The sequence below is a fragment of the Sarcophilus harrisii genome, chromosome 5, assembly GCF_902635505.1.
Source record: "Sarcophilus harrisii chromosome 5, mSarHar1.11, whole genome shotgun sequence".
NCBI classification, from domain to species: Eukaryota; Metazoa; Chordata; class Mammalia; order Dasyuromorphia; family Dasyuridae; genus Sarcophilus; species Sarcophilus harrisii.
Genome location: NC_045430.1, coordinates 162,763,490 through 162,781,589, shown reverse-complemented (window position 1 = coordinate 162,781,589; position 18,100 = coordinate 162,763,490). Strand labels below are relative to the sequence as shown.

General features: G+C 34.0%; 1 protein-coding gene across 1 annotated transcript in view; it reads right to left on the bottom strand.

Moving 5' to 3' along the window:
• Positions 1-18,100, bottom strand: part of MET (MET proto-oncogene, receptor tyrosine kinase) — a 157,925-nt gene that overhangs the window by 58,912 nt on the left and 80,913 nt on the right. Inside the window, exons 4-5 of the mRNA XM_003771542.4 lie at positions 1,690-1,821; positions 853-1,026 (exon numbers count right to left, since the gene is read on the bottom strand). Of these exons, the coding sequence (XP_003771590.1) occupies positions 853-1,026; positions 1,690-1,821 (306 nt within the window). The remainder of the gene's footprint in view (positions 1-852; positions 1,027-1,689; positions 1,822-18,100) is intronic.

The window sequence follows — 18,100 nt, the reverse complement described above, 5'->3', positions numbered from 1 at the left end:
GTCTTTCTTGAAAATCTCTATCTGGATGTCCTATCTGTACCTTAAACTGAGGATGTCTAAAACCCACAATCATTGTGTTTCCTCCTCAAACCTGCACCTCCTCCAAGATGCCTTATTTTTGATGCTTCACTTCATTTTCCTAGTTACCTAGGCTTGTTACTTAGAATCCCTTGCTCCCCAAATCTTTCATTCTTTCCTTTTTCCTATGTCCTTATCACTTTCTATTTTGTATATATAGTTATATGTGTATGTATCTATATCAATATCTATCTATCTATCTATCTATCTATCTATATCTATCTATACCAGTAGAATGTAAACTTCTTGGGAAGCTTTCATTGCTTTCTTTGTATCTCCCGCACCTAATAGTGCCAGGCACATAATATCTGCTTAACTTATATTTATTGAGTTGAAATATATATCTTGCTTGCTTGGTTATCTGTAAGCTCTTTGAGGGCAGAGATTGTGTAATGATTTGTCTTTTTATCCCTGAGGTCTAGCACAATATGTGTTCAATAACTACCTATTATATTGAAATGAATTGCCAGATGGATAACACAGGAAAGAATATGGTTGTTAAAGAAGATTCCTAGATAGTGAGTGTGAATTCAAATCCCAGGGTCAATAGTATTTTCCCCCAGATAATAGGATATAGACAAAAGACTGAAATCAAACAGACATATATGCTTTGGTTGATAATCATGGTTCATTGAATAAAACTGCTGGTTTTTTTCTTTTTCTTTTTTTTAGTTTTTGTTCTTTACCATTATTAGGAAGATGATGGAAATGCTGGAACAAGGATTTGTAAAAAATTAAAACAAAAACATTTGACAGAGAAACTTAAAACCTTACCTCATAAATAGTAGGCAGACAAATATCTTGGTTCCCTAGTTCAGTGACACATTCTTTAGATTTCACACATTGATTATGACACCAGGTACATTGCACAAAAGGAGGAGCTGAGAGACATTGGCTGCAGGACTTAAAATGGTCACAACCTAGGCCATTCAATGGGATCTTAGTTATCTATGGATAAAGATTAGGAAAATATTTCCAAATGTAATTTTTCACTGAAGAGAGATAAAATACATAAGAGATACATTACCATATTACTTTATAGTATCTATTATTACACCACATAGTTTAGTTTCTAAAATTCCTAAAGATTATTAAGATACTATATAAGATACATTCATTCTTATACTTTTGCTGTGTGTACCTATGTGCTGAAAGGTAATGGTATTTTTAACTGGTTTCCTTGCAATATATACTTGTTGTTTGATAGTTGTTTTGCTTTCCCTGCCATAAATTTGAAACAACAAAAATTCAAACTACAGGAAGATGAATCATGACCCCCAGGAAATTCTAACATAAGCTCCAAATTTGTATTTCCTGGCTTTTGTAGGTTTGTACCACAATTTTGTTATTGAATTTTTAATATTCATTTGGTTTTTTTTTCTCACAGAGAATAGAAAGCAATAAAGAGAACATAAGTATCTGTGACTCAAAGGCCTGTGTCAGATTCATTCAGCTTGGTATAAGAAATGTAAATTGACTTCATTGATCTTTAGAATCCCCTTGAGAGAAGCTATCTTCACACAGATCCAAGAGAAAGAACATTACAAATGACCAAAGGAACTTGTAAATATTTTTTTGCAAAGAACCTCAGCTAATAGGAAAAGATCTAACCTTTTTCCCAGTAATAACTAGTGTGAAGCCATCTGCATTTAGTGGATGCTCAACAATCACTTCTGGGGAAACGGGATGGGAATCCAATTGAAAATTCACATGAGGGGTTGATTGTCCCCGAGAAACCACAACCTAAAGAAAAAAAAAAGAAAGAAAACCTTGATACCAACAAATTCAATACAATTCTAGTGAAGTTTGAAAATGGGATAAGAGAAAGCTTATATGAGTGGTTTAACATCTAAATAGTTTATCTTACTGTTTAGTCAATCTATTTTAAAAATTAATCCTCTGTCTCTGGGAAAGACTCAGACAATAGACAATTATTTATAAATTTTTAGGAGTTTCCTGAGGAGGAAATGTGTTTACTAGTGTATAAAACATCATAGAAGATAGAATATAAATGGAAGATAAAAGACTCCTTTGCTTAGTTGCATAACCATAACTGTAGCTATGAAGGAATTCTTATTAATTTCTCCCAGTTTCACAGAATCACAGAAACAGAAGAGACCTCAAAGGGATCTAGTCTAATCTTTTAATTTGTTTGTAGGTAACTTTTATTTTTATTTATTCATTCATTCATTTACTTATTTATTTATGTTTTAATGGTATTTTATTTTTCCAAATACATATAAAAATAGTTTTCAACATTCACTTTTGGAATACTTTTAGTTCCAAATTTTTCTCCCTCTCCTCCCTCTCATTCCTCCCCAAGATAGCAAGCAGTCTGATATAGATTAACAAGTGCAATTCGAAACATATTTCTATATTTGTCTTGCTGAGCAAAAAAAAAAAAAAAAAACATTAAAAGGGAAAAAAACATGAGAAAGAAAAGAAAAACAAACATCACCAACAAAAAAAGGTGAAAATACTATGCTTTGCTCTACAGTCAGTCTTCATGGTTCTCTCTCTGTATGTGGATGGCAGTTTCCATCACATATCTATTGGAAATTCTTTGAATCACCTAATTGTTGAAAAGAGTCAAGTTCATTATAGTTGATCATCACATAATCTTGTTACTGTGTACATTTTTCTCCTGGTTCTGCTTACTTCATTCAGTATCAGTTCATGTAAGTCTTTCCAGGCTTTTCTGAAATCAGCCTGTTCATCATTTCTTACAGAACAATAATATTCCATTATACTCATACACCATAACTTATTTAGCCATTCTCCAACTGATGGGCATCCACTCAGTTTCTAGTTCCTTGCCACTACAAAAAGAACTGCTACAAACATTTTTGCACATGTAGGTCCTTTCCCCTTCTTTATGATCTCTTTGGGATACAGAGCCAGTAGAGACATTGCTGGATCAAAAAGATATGCTTAGTTTGACAGCCCTTTGGGCATAGTACCATTTTGCTCTCCAGATTGTGATGCCCCTGTTTCTTGGAATGGAGGTGAGATAAATTCTTCCCCCTTTAATGTTTTAAACAACTGTCTAGGTTGTGACTCCAGCCCCTGGAAAATAGATATCTCACTGTAGCTCATAGACCCTCTCTAGCCCATGGTTCCAAATTGCTCTCCACCTTCTTATTTTTTTTAAGAGAGGGTACTTGTCCAAAGTCACACATATAGTATTACTAGTAGGATCTGAACACATTTTCTTGGTCTTTGGTGTTGGCTGTCTGACCGCACAGCTTGTTTATAGTTTTTGCCAAGTCACCACTACTCTGGACCTCAGTTTATTCAAATAAAATGAAGAGGTTGTCTTAGATGACATTTCATTCTATGATCTATATTCCATCTTCAATGGAAATGAAGACAATGCCTGAGATACTGTTGTTGTTCATCCTTCAATCTCAAAGAGGACCAATGACATCAGGAGACTGATATCTTGATTTGAAAGTGAATTGAATTTAAGTGAGGCAGAGATGTGCAAATTCATCAGTCCCATTCTCTTCTCCAGAGTCCAGACATACTTTGGGAACACTGGTGATGGCTCCAGATGCATTGTAAATGTTAACTTGATTTTTTAAGCTAAGCGCTTTCCCTTAATGTGTTTAATAAATATGTTGTGAGAGATCAACAGATATATTGCCATACTGTAGATGCGAAACATTTTTCTTCACTTTTCTCTTCTCTAAGATAAACCTAAAATTCAATTCCCCTTTCTCCTAGCTCCTTAACTAATTTTTTTTTGTTGTTGTTCTCCTCCAGAACCCTTCCAAATTTTAAATCTTTTGGAGTGGCTAAAATGGATCTTCAGACTATTTTGTGATCATGTGACATATTGCTACTTGAATTGCCCTATAAGCAAATTTCTGGCTTCCTGATTGACTTCAAAATACAGACCGATGTTTGTAAAAATGTCTTGAAAACTGCCTCAAGTATCTCTCCGGTCTAGTCCTTCATCCACTCAGCTATCAGTGATCTTCCTTAACTGTGGGTCTGACCATGTCACTCTTTTATTCAATGAACTCTGGTGGCTCCCTAGTGACTACATGATCAAAAATAAAGTCTTGAATATGGCTTTTATATCCCTTCATAACTTGGTCACTTCTTGCCTTTCTGTTTTTTTTTAAATAAGAAAATGTGTTCCTTCTTTATCTTACTCTTCACCTTCTTCTCTCCTTCCCTTATTCTTTGTTATCCAAGGAATTGACAGATCTACTGTTTTTAACACAAAAGACTCCATCTCTAGAGTCTGTGCATTTTCATTGGCTATACCCCATGCCATCTTTCTTCTCATCTTTATATCCTGGTTTCCCCAAGATACCTTCAAATTTCAGCTTGTCTGCTATTCTGATCAATAAAATGATCCAAGACATGATGAAAAATTCTATCCACCTCTAGAGAGAGAGAAAAAACTGATGAACTCTGAATGCAAATTGAAGTATAATTTTCACTCTTTATAACATGGAAATACATTTTGCATGGTGATACAATTGATATAATTTTGCTTGCCTCTTCAGTGAGTGGGAGATGAACAGGAGGGAGGAAAAGAATTCAGAACTCAAATGTTTTTTTAAAAGGCTAAAAATAAATGCAAAGTCCTACCTTTTTGGGAAAGACACTTTTCCTAATTCTCTTTAATCTCAAATGCTTCCCTCCGATATGATCTCCAATTTATTCGGTATATATCTGACTTAATATCTATACCTATTTGTCTTAGAGAAAAATGAAGAAGAATGTTTAACATCTCCAATATGGCATATAGGTTGCTTATTAGTCTTTGAGTTCCTTGACGGCAAGGACATTTTTAAGGGATGGGGTCTTTCTCTGCATTCCCAGCATTTAACTCAATACCTGACACACAGTTTAATAAATGATTGTAATTTTGAAAAATTTCTCCTTGCTAGGTTGGCTCTAGAATAACAGGTTTTAGTCCTCATCCTTTCAACATTGTTGAATGGGACATTGTAAGTATTAAGTAAAGTGTTAAATTTTTAGAGAGCCAGGGATTATAGTCAACAGCAACTACTAGAAAAAAAAACTAACAAGATCACTATCTTAGAACAATGGTAGTAGATCAACAATGGTTGGAGTGTTTCAGGGTCCTCACTAACATGTTGATTAGGCTAAAATAGCTACAGAATGGTATAGGAGAATAATAATAACTAGAATTTATAAAGCTCTTAAGAGTTTTGACAAGTCTTTTAGATAATCTAACTCATTTGATCCTCCCAGCAATCCAGAGAAGTAAGTGCTGTTAACACGATTTTATAGATGAGGAAACTGAGTCTGAGAGGGTCATATACCTTCTAAGTGATTAGAGCGGTATTTGCACTGAGGTATTCCTTATACCAAATCTTATCCATGGAGAAAAAGTACTAAATAAGGTACCAAAAGACTGGAATTTGAATACTTATTGTACTACTTTACTTGAATTACATTGGGCAAGTCATTTGAATCCCCTTAGCTTCAATTTATTCATTTATAAAATGGGGATCATACTTGTATGGTTTGCTAGGCTGTGAAGATCAAATGAGATAATGAAAGAAAATTATTACTATAATAGTTGACATTTATATGTAATTGATGCTCATATGACATTGTAATGTTTCTAAAGCTTTATGTACATTATTTCATTTGCGTTCTGTGAAATAGGTATTAAAATTTTTGTTTTCCCCTTTTTAGAGATGAGGAAACTAAGAAATTCAGATAAGGTATTTGACTTGCCCGTGATCACATACTATCAGAGGCAGTAGTTAAATCTAAAACTCTCCTGTCTAAAGTCCTGTAACACTCTTCCAGTGATCCCTCTACTTCTCCATAGTATCCTAACCTCCATGCTGTTTTGTGGAATTGGACAACATCCCTTACAGTCATCTGCTTTTTAGCGCAAAATTTCATTCAACTGCATAGATAAGGAAAAAGCTGGGCCAACATTGGCCTTTATGCTATTAGGGATGGCCTAATGACACTTCCAGTTTTCTCATCTGCAAAAAAGGAATGAAAATGTGCATTCATCTCATAGGAGAAACTAACTGGCTGCAAATTACCTTGAATAAATCCCACAAAGCAATTTATAAATGTTCGAGGGAATCATTAGTAAATCTCTATTTCAGTGCAATAAATGGTATTGTAATGGCCTGAAACAATTTGGGAAGCTTCCAAAATGGTTTAATTTTCTCCAAGGGAGTGGTATATGAATAGGGAAGCTTACAGAGTTCACACAGAACCTATTGTTTTAAGAGTTCACACTTGATTGGGCATTTGTTTAACATTCATTTACCAAAGTGCCTGACAATAACATCACCTTTAGCAGTCACTATTCCTGTATATCAGGAACTGAGAAACAAAGTGATACAACAAAGGTCACTCTGTTTGGAATTGTTTTGGATGGGAGAGGATATTCTGGCTGGGAATGATTATTACTTCAATATTAGATATTCATGACAAGACAACTGCACAATTGTTGAAAACAAAAATCACATTTTGGGAAATGCGTACCAATGAAATCATTCATGTAAAGTGAGGACAGATTAAATGATTTGTTCCAATTATTTTGTGTTGTTTCCTGAGTAAGAATCTTAGTATTTTGCACAAGGAACTAGTGAGTTCCTACTGAATGTGTTTAAGAAGAGCTTTAGAGAGACCTTTTGGAGGAGATGATTTGTGTTTCAAATGCAGAATTGGGGTAGGCAAGACTTTAAGATGCCCAGTAACTCTAAGATTTTATGATACCATATTTTCAGATTCCATGTCTTCTTTTCTAAACAATCCTAGCCTACATATTTTCCAAATCATAGCCTACATATTTTTTGGCCCTTATTAAGTCTTGGCTATAATCATCTTATCCTTATTTATCTTCATATTTCTTATGTATGGAGATGTTTAGTGTGAATATTTAGACTTAATTTCCTAATTTTTTTCCTCTAATAATTTCAAAAAAGAAACATGGAAAAAATCTTTCTAGGAACAAATGACTAATGAATCTTAGGATTTATGGCTGAGGAGAAAGGAAAACAGTCAGGTAAGTGCCCTCAAAGTGTAGGGAGTGGCTTTTAGAGAGTTCAAAGAAAGAATGGATAAGTTTCTATGGCTGAATGCACAGATGATTAATATTGATAATGTAATCTTATTCTAAGTTAAGATTGACATAATTTCTATAATAGAGCAGTGGAGTAGATAGAGTGCCAGGTCTAGAGTCAGGGAGACCTGAGTCCAAATATAGCTCAGACATTTACTAACTATGTGATCCTAGGCAAGTCATTTTTATCCTTTGACTCAGTTTCCATATCTGTAAAATGGATTGGAGAAATAAATGTCAAACCCTTGTAGAATCATTGCCAAGAAAACTCTGAATATGGTCACAAAGAATCAGAGACAAATGAACAACAATAAAGTATCTATAATTAGAGGAGGGATATTTTTTCTGTGTACTGCCTTAGATTCATATATGAAATATAGTGTTCCATTCTAGGTATCACACTTTATGAATACATTAACAAGCTGAAACAAATTTAGAGGAAGGTGACCAATAAGGTGAGCAGACAGGAGATGGTGCTCTACCAATCACTTGAAGGAATGAGGCACATTAAGTTTGAAGAAGAGAATCTTGGGGTGGGGTAGGTTGAAGTTACATGATAGAAAAGTCAAATATTTGAAGGACTGCTGTGGACAACAGATTTGATTTATTCTGGATTGCTTCAGAAAGAAATATTAGGAGCAATGGTTGGAAGCTGTTAAGAGGCAGGGTTAGCCTTTATATCAGAAAAATAAATGAAAAAAAAAAAAACCAAAAACCCAAAGCCATCCCCAGATAGAATGGACTGAATAGCCACTTATTACAATATTATTATTATATTTTATTATACAGAGGATTCTCGACATCGGATCAGTTTTAGAGCTAAAATGATCACCAGAGATCATTGAGTTGAACCTCCTTACTTTACAGATGAGATACAGAGCAGTTAAGATCCATTAGATCCAGGATCAGGATCTAGTAAGTGTCTGAGGTGGGATTTGAACCTATGGTTGTTGGCTCTAACCAAAACAAGAAGGCATTTGCAGAATCCTTCTATGTTACTATGCCTCTCTTGTTCAGGTAGAGTTAGATTACATGACCTCCCAAGGTGATCTTCCAACTCTGTGGTTCTAGGATACTTATTAGTTCTTCCAGACTTATTATGTTCAGTCATTCAGGCATGTCCAACTCTTCTTCTATCCTCCAAGTCTGTCCAAGCTCAAATTCCTTCCTTCCATATCACTATGCGTCCATTTTATTCCCTGCCATCCCCTTCTCCTTTTGCTTTCAATTATTTTTCAGCATCAGAATCTTTTCTGATAATTTCTGTCTTCTCACTATATGGCCAAAGTTTTTAAGTTTTAAATTTCAGCTTCAATATTTGACCTTTCAAATAATAGTCAGAATTAAATTCAAGTATTGGATTATTGGATTGTCTTGATGTCCAAGGGACTCTCAAAAGTCTTCTCTAACATCACAGTTTGAAAGTATTGGTTCTATGGTGTTCAGCTTTCCTTATACTCTATCTTGCACGGTCGTATATTAGTACTGGAAAAAAACCCCTAACTTTGACTATATGGACCTTTATTGGCAAGGTGATGTCTATGCTTTTTAATATGTTGTGCGTATTTGCCATGGCTTTCCTTCCAAGGAGAAAAGATCTTTTAATTTCATGGCTGCAGTTGCTAACAGTGATCTTTGAGAGCAAGATAAAAAAATCTGATACTGTCTCTAATTTTTCTCCCTTTATTTGTCAGACAACGATGAGACCAGATGCCATTATCTTAGGATATGGTTTTTTTTTTTAATGTTCAGTTTCAAGTAGGCTTTTATACTCTTCTTTTTCACCCTCAAGCGACTTCTTGGTTCTTCTTCATTTTCTACCACCAGAATGGTGTCATTTGCATATCTGAGATTCTTGATGTTTCTCCTGGCAACCTTGATTCTGATGTTTGATTCTTCCAGCACTATGTAGAATAGTTCCTCCTTAAGTACCCCCTTCCTTTCTCCTACCCTCATATTTTCTTTACTGTTTCCTATGGCTGAATATCTGGATTCCTGGGACATTATAATAAAATTCATTTAATATTACTTGGCCATAAAACCCAAAGCCAAACCAAAATTAAAAAAATAAATCTCCCTTTTCTAAAATTAAAAAAGAAGTTTCCTTTGCTGAGATTTAATTAGCCTCATCTTGTGAAGGGTGGTCATTTGCTTTATTTTTGTTTATTATAAAATTCACCTTACAAAGACTTTGAGCCCATAGCTAAGATTTAATTTTTTATTTTGCTTATTTATAGAGACATTGCTCCAAAAAGAAGTGGGGTAAATAGTAAACATCCAAGTTAAAAATGAGTGAAATAAACTTTCTAAGCTTTTTTTCCAGTCTTTTTTTCAGCAATTTTGGTTAAAGTTTTTTGCCTTTGTGGGAAAGCTTTAGTAGGTAAAGGGCTGGCCCACCTTGATAGTTTTCAGGGGCATAGAAGGAAATACTCTAAGGAAATTGTTAAGTACCTAGCAAATAAACAAAGCTCTATGCCCTTAATGGGTTCTCAGATGAATTTTGTTTGTTATATGGAGGGGGACAAACAACAGAAGGCCAGGGAAAGCCATGTGAAAAAGCTTGATTAATGTTTGGAATTAGATTAATGTTTGGAGTAGAGGTGGTACCACAGCTGCAAATACCTTTTTAGTTGATCATTATCCATGATTCCTCAAGAATACCCATCCCTCTAAAATGCAAAGAATGCTTTTCTGTCCTTAATTCCCTACTTTCACTTATTGCCAGAATTCCTTCTCATTGAGTAATAATATTAACCCTCTCAAAACCCTGAAGCAATGTCTGGATGTTCACAAGAAATTGGGAGATTCATTTTAGTTGTAACAGAAATGAAATACAAGTCTGGATTTCATCTACAAATTCACTTTATGACACCTAACAGCCCCAGTTTACATAAAGTAGAAGGTTGGCAATTGGTTGAAACTTGCGTGTGCTGACAGCTGATGTGTAGACTTCAGGTCTTAACATTCCTGTTTTTTCTTCAACTCTATAAAAATAAAATATTTTTAGGGGGAGGTGATATCTGAGCTATCTGTACAATTTGGACTATTTAGATTAGGACAAAATGCTAAGGTTGGGGGAGGAAACAGAAAAAAAATTATGTCTCCCACCCCTCTCATTTCCCTGAAATATAAAAATGTTAGATTATGTTATTTTAAAAAGATGGTGAATAAAATTTAAATGAGATTCTCCATGGTTACCTTTTATTAATTCTTCTTAAATTATTTGAAAGACCTATGTTATAGATAGGTTTTTATGTGAAGTTATATTTGGAAATAGGTATATTAGGAAATAGGAAATAGGTTGAATAAATAGGTAATATCAGAATTATTAAAAATAATAACAGTAATATTTAAAACATAATCATTTCAATTTTGTCTGACTTTCCTTATCTAATGGCTGCGACAAAATTAAATTTGTTTTGAAGGTCTCAATATATTTTTTCTTTTCTTTTTAAACAGATCTGTGATTTCATGGAATAAAGAGTTTTGGGTGGAGAATTTTCTCTACCAATACAGATTATCACTTGTTTTGCAAATTATAATCTTAAAGGGGTTATCTAAGGCACTGAGAGGATAAGTGATTTGGCCAGGCAGCAAGTATGTGTCAAACCCAGAATTTGAACCAACATCTAGCTACTAATGCCACCTCTCTATCCACTGCACCACACTGCCTTTCATGTTATGTTTTCTTATATTCAGGGAAAAAAAAGGTAAATCAAAGATATTATTAAGAAATGGGAATAAAATTCCTAGCTGCAAATTCAAAATGCTGCAAATTACTTTAAATCAAGATGTAAAAAAATTCATTTCAATTATGGCTATTAGAGTGACTGAAATTTACTGAATTACTTTTATAACAGTGATTCTCAAAGTGTGTTCCAGGAATTCCTTCCTGTGAGTCCATGTGATCCTTTTAGTGTACCCTTGAGGTAAAAAGTATTTTCACAATAAAACTAAAATATTTTAATTTAAAAAGTGGGTAACTATCAATAGATAGAATCCATACAAACAAAAGCTTTTGGGGGAGATCCTCAATATCTTTTAAAAATGTAAGTGGTCCTGAGACAAAAAAAGTTTGAGAACCACTGGTCTTTTTTTAAATAAAATCTTTGAAGTCAAAAACATATTATGTTAATTTTTAATCCCTCACAGGGTAGATAGCTCCAGCATAAAATCTGAGATATGCTAAGAAATAGATAAATGAATTATGAAGCAGGAAGAGTAATTAGGATTTCATGGTGGTAAGTTACTTTCAAATGTTGTAGAGTAAAATTTGAAAAGACTTCAGAATTTTGAGCAAATAATGCTGTCTGGCTTTTCTGGTTAGGTTTTACCTAACACCTGTTGAACAAATCAGCTATGGAGAAGACCTGAAGAGTTTGAGTTAACTTTGCCACTACGTTGGGAGATGGGGGAACTCTTTTGGGTAAAGAAGCTATAAAGGCACCTCTGAAATTCTGGCAGTTGTTCTTGGGATGTCAGAAGACTTCCTTACTCATTGCTTTTCATCTCCTTGCCAGCAGCTCTTACCTTCTTGGGAAATCTTTTAACTACTTTGGAGACTGCTTTAACTGTGAAATGTTTAATATTCAATATATTGTTTATTTGAAGCCTTAGGCTTTGAGTGAACCCTAAGAAAGATGTTCTTCCTAAAATACTCGCATTTCAACAGGCAGGCAAAGTCTTTTCATGGCACAAACGCTGTCTTCTGTTGCTATTCCTCTGACTGAATCAATCCATTAACATTTAAATACCTACTATGTGCCAGGCACAGTACTTCAAGTCATTAGTTCTTCTGCAGTCTTTGAAAGAAACTGGCTGGCATTCTGGGTCTTTGTGTATATTACCATGATGCTGCCGTCCATTAAGAGGTACACCTCTGTCAGTAGGGAGATCCTTTTCTAGCTGACCTTTGTGCAGGATACCCTCTAAAGGAGCTAAATTGTGCTATGGATAGAGCACTGGAACCAAAAGCAGAAAGATCTGAACTCAGATGTAGCTTCAGACATTAGTTGTGTGACATGAGGCAAGTCATTTAAGTTCAGAAGCCTCATATGTAAAATAGGGATAAGAATAGGGTTGTTATGAGGATAAATATTTGTAAAGATAATATTTAATATTATAATATTGTCCTGGAAAGGGATTCCTGGATAATGTTTGTAAAGTACTACACAAATGCTATTATTATTAATAGTAATAGTATTACTATTATTAACTGTGAATACCTTTAGGAAAAATACCTCCAAGTATGCCTCCCTTACTTTATTCTGATTCCCAGAGGATCATTAATAAATAATCTGTTTGGAAACTTGTATAATTTTAACACTTACAGGGAAGACAACTAATTTGAGAAAAATCTGCATTTTAAGACTCTGTTTTCCTTTTCTGTGAAAAATTCTCTCATAATAAACAAATAATAGACCCACTGGAGTCTTAGATTTCTTATACCTCTTGACTGGGAAGATGTGGTCTGCAGTTGAAACTTGTCCATCTGTTTCTTCATGTTTTCATCAAGTAGCTTCTTGTTACATTACCATACTCATCCAATTTCATAGAGATAAGAAAGGACAGATATGTGCTAGTAATTGTTTATGTCTTCTAAGTCTCTCCTTTTCAAAAACAACAACACTGTCCATTATTATATCCATTATTTCTAGTCTTCCTCTTTGAGAGATTTTGAAATTTGTTCTCTGAGTGCTTTTGAAATTGAGTCATAACCAGCACGGCTTTCTCCTGCATCGATGCTGTCAGGGACAGATGCTTTTCCCATCTTCTTTTTAATTGCTATTACCATGTCCTCACAAGTGCAAGAGGTGCTAAAGTAGGGAAGTCCAGATGTAGCGAAACAATCATGAACTATTTTTGTGCATCAACTTTATGAACCGTTCTGTAAATACATTTTAGATTTTAAACTAACAAAGCTAAATTTATCTGAGAATAGCACTAAAAAGTGTGGTACATACTTTAATAAAAAAATTCCATTGCTACCGTAAAAAACTGGGATGGTAGAGTGAAAAGTTTCCTTACACCTCTTTGAAATTTTACACCTCTAAATATATGTGTAGCATTTAAAAACTCAACAGATACAATTTATATGATTGTGAATTTGTCTTTAAAAACTTAGTATTTAAGTCATTCATTTCAAAGAATGTCCTTAACTGAGATTTTTTGTTAGTGAATACAACATAGAAAATATCATTATGTCTCTGACTTACAAAGTTGAGATTATACATAAAGTTTAGTTCTAGGCAGATTTAAGTAACTCCTTCCTGCTTATTGCCTTCCCTCCTCTCAACCTATACAGCTTCTAGCATTGGGTTCTGGGAACAGTACTGGACTTGGAATCAGAGGTCTGGGTTTGACTTGTGCCACAGGTCCTTGCTAGGTTCTGTAATCTAGCCAAATTACTTAGCCTTTGTAAAAAAAAAAATCATATTGGTAGTAGTTAGGTCAGAGAGCTATTATGAGGAAAGAAAGCACTTTATACAATTCTAAGGGCCATATAAATGTGAGATATTATTATTTATGCTATAAATTTCTATGGTAGCCATTTCTTACTAAGTTTATGTGTTAAATAGTTTAGAACTGGTTCAGGGTTGTTATCTGGTGGCAGGATGAGTAATGACTATAGGGAAGAGGTAGAGGAAAGGAAGAGATTAACTCCTTCCCCTTCCTCACATCCATGGTAGTACCTGTCTCCTCCCCACTGCCAGACCAACTTTATGATATAGAGAACATATCTGGGAATATTCCCAGCTCTCTATCTTCTCTCCAAACTTCTTCCCTCCTTTCCCCCCCACCACATCTTGCTTTTCACTTCAGGCTGGTTATTCTGATGAACTGCCCAGGACAGTTGTCCTTGGTGAAAAAGGAAGACCTTGAGATAAGCTTTGGCTTACATATGAAATGCAGATGAATCTTATTTTATTCATATTTACTCAAAGACTTACCAGCATTGCTTGTGTGCACTTTGTCTTTTCTTACAGGGTCTAAGTGAGTGAAGAAAAACAGAGATGCATTTTGTAGGAGAGGAGGGAAATAGGAAGCAAGGGGAATAGAAGAAGACTTTTTCTTTTTTTATCAGAAGGGACCCTGTATCATCTGCTCAAAATTTCTTGGACCTTGTAATAATTTCTTTAATTTTTAGTCTCCCCTTCTTTCTCCATTGGTGTTATCAGTAAAAAACCCTCAACATGGCTATTTGCCATGGGAGAAACCAGAGACCATGTCCTATGGTGCAACAGACCAGGAAAAAAGACATTTTGATCAACCAGTGATAGAATAATAGGGGAAACATGCTGGTCACTTTCTAGGGATATTAAAAGGAAAACGAGAAGATGTTGGGAAAGTATCAGAGGACAAAGAAGATGGCAGATAAGATGTTAGATCACAAAAGTTAGTGACAAATAAGGGACTATTAAGGGAACCACTGTCCTTCCAGTCCCCTAGTTGCCCATCCTCAGACTAAATTACATGAAGTACTAGATTTATAGTCGGGAAGAGTTGAGTTCATAAAACTGATTTCAGATAGTTACTAGGTTTGACAAGCAGGCAAATGACTTAACTTATTTCCTCAGTTTCTTCCTTTCTTTTTTTTAATCACTCAATTAACTCTAAAATTGGGATAATAACAGCACCTATCTCCCAAGATAGTTTTGAGGATCAAATAAGATAACTTAAAGTGCTTAGTATAGTGCCCAATAAGTAGCAGGCACTACTATATCCTAAACTGGAAACCTGATTCCATTTTATCAGAGAAAGATTGCTGTAGATCATTGGTTCCATAGTACCAATAGTGTATACTGTGGGTTGTTAGTTTGTGTAGGATGGTCTGAGAAATGAATGATCATATACAACTGTGGTATCAAATTCAAAGAGAAATTATGCATAAAGATCTCTTTGGGCCATATATTGACTTAGAAAATCACATATTAACATTATCTATGCTCTATTGTATTTTTATATATTTATATATTTTATATATATACATATATATAAAATATATAAATATATAAAATTTATAAATATAAAAAGTTTATAAAATATATAAAATAGAAACTCCATAAAAATATATATAAATATATAAAATATAAAATATATATATATATAAGTATTTCCAAATTATATTTTAATGAGTTATGGTTGGAGTATGATGGCACTCATGTTCTTTTATGGCCTGTGCATTTGATATCTCTAATGTACATCATGGTAATGAAAAAGTGTATTCTATACTCATTCAACTTACAAAGGAGCCCTTGGACATAACTTGCTCCCAAGTTAGAGACTACTTGTGCTTCAAATAGTTACTTCTCATTTGAAATTTTAGGACTCGTGTGCCCAATTTATTCTAAGCAAGCACACTGAAGAAATACTCATTTTAGTGATTTAATACCTAATATATTCCAGCCATTATCCTGATCCTCCCTCCTCTGGGAGCTTGGACTCTGCTTCTAGGACACAGGGCTCTGATAGGTGAACTTTCATCTTATCCTTCTAGAACTAGGTCTTCATTATTACCCATTCCCATATTATTATGCTTCCTACTTGTCCTCCCCCTTCCCTTTCCTAGTTTTCCTATATGTGTTTTTTCCCTCATTGCCTCATTAGAATATAAGTTCCTTGAGTACAGAAATTGTCTCATTTACTTATTCTTTTATCATCAATGTCTAGTAAGGACTTAATAGATGTTTTATCTATGTTTATCTATCTAATGAATAACTCCTTCAATGAATTCAACATTAATTCAAAAGAAATTTTTGTTTTGTAATATTTACAAAGGAAATGTATAAATTAGCCTTCCCCAAAGAAAGACTAATGTTGGAATGGAAATTTAATTAAAATGCTTCTCTTTTCCTGACACAAATTTTCTTCACTTCATGATGAATTGATAATGTGTACCTTAAACTAAATAACAAGAGTAATCCCAAATAATAATACATGGTTTAGGCTTCCAATGATGCTGATGTAGGAACTGATAGATTTTGAAGATAGAAGGTCATTAAGTGAATTGATTCTTCATGTGTAAGTAATTATTTTATGTTCACTGATGACTAAGATAATCTTTTAAGAAATGACCAGATGAGGGTGACTTTTTCAGATGACCCTCACTTACTAATAGATCTTAGTCTAATCTATCAGAAGCAACTGGAAAGAATAAATAACATGGGGGAATGATATATGATAGCAGCATCCAGGAGTGATGTAGCAACAAAGGGGAATGAGGGAGGGGAAAAAAAGTGTAGAAAGAAATATAATGACATCAGCAATGACAAGGGGCAATGATGGATGGTATCATGATTGTCTTCTACATTCAGTACCTAGGTGATGGAATCACCATACTTTTCTTCCTATTCTAGTCATAATGTTGACATTCTCAATAATTTTATCAACTCATATTTTTATTAAGAAATACAGAATATAAGGACTTGATAAAATTGTTACAGAAAATATGAGCAAGCATCACATTTGGATTATAATGTTGATCCAAACAATATTATCAATGACAAATACTCTAATTTGCTTGAATGGATCTTCTTCCTTTTTTGTTTAGAAGTTCATCACAGAGTTAATGTTCCAAAGTCTTGTTATTTTCAACACAGAATTTTAACTTGTCATAATTGTTATAATTTTTTAGGAAATGTGAACTATTACATATATATGTATGTGTGTGCATATAAACACACTCATATATTAGAAAGATTTAAGAAAGGCAATGTGGTATAGAAGGAAAAAACTCACTTATTTTGGCCTCAAAAAGCTTGGGTTCAAATCCTGATTCTGTTGCTTATTATCAGTGTGATCTTGGGCAAGTCACTATGTTAGACTAATTGGCTTCTGAAATCTCTTTTAGATCTATAATTCCAAACATTTTGCCATGTTTTATGTGGCTCTCAGATCTTTTCTGACACTAAGATATTATGTTTCTTTCTTTTTATGGGCCTAAACAGGTTTATATATTAATATGTAACCTTCAAAACCTACACTTAAAAAATGTCCTTGGTGTGATAATGTGCATGAGAAAATTCAGCTGGCACATATGAGTAAATAATTTTTTAGATGAGTTATGCTTAAAAAGCAGGAATATGTCAAGAAGTGTCTTCTCTCTCACAAGCCCAGCACTATTAGTTAAACAATATAATTCTTTCTAATCAAATAACCACTGTGAAATACCTGATTCACTTTGCACCCAACAGCTGGAGTTCTAACTTGTGTTCCCAGCCACACACTGAAAACAAGTACAATAGGAAGGGCAGAAACAGCTGCAGACTTTCTGGGGGAAAAAATGGCAAATTAACTTTGCCATCAGGCTTTAGCCTAGGAAGGAAGTAAAACAATTTTTCTGTTCCTTTTTATGCATGGCAGCTGTCTTTGAAAAAAATTATTACCATTCTATTTTGTAATAGAAACTCCATAGTATTTACTAAAATATGAGTTGTAAGTTACTCAAGGTCTTTCACAGATTTAAAACACTTTTGCACAGTCAAAATATTTACCATTCTTTGATAGGTAGTAACTGCTCTTATGGATTAAGATGGAACACTCACAGGGCTTCTCTTTGTTACTAGTCCACCTTCCCATTATTTGCTGTAAACAGGCTCCTGGTTTTATGGGATGCTGAACCTTGTTTTGTCTTTTAAACACTTTAAGTTTGTTTGAATAAAACACAATTTCATGGAACTCACCCTAGTTTGGTTTCAGAGAAGAAATCCTTTGTGGATCATTCAATGAAAGTCTATTGTTTGTCACCAGAGAAGGATGAGGTTTTTGTCTTTTAGTTTTTTAAGTACAGGGCTTTTCACAAGATTGCCTTCTACACATTTTTATCTTTAAGCTTTTAGTCATGGCTCCACGTATAAGAATGTAATGCAGCAAATCTTTTTATAATCCTATTTACTTTTGAGAGCACTATTGTCTTAAAAATGCTCTTTTATAAAAATAATA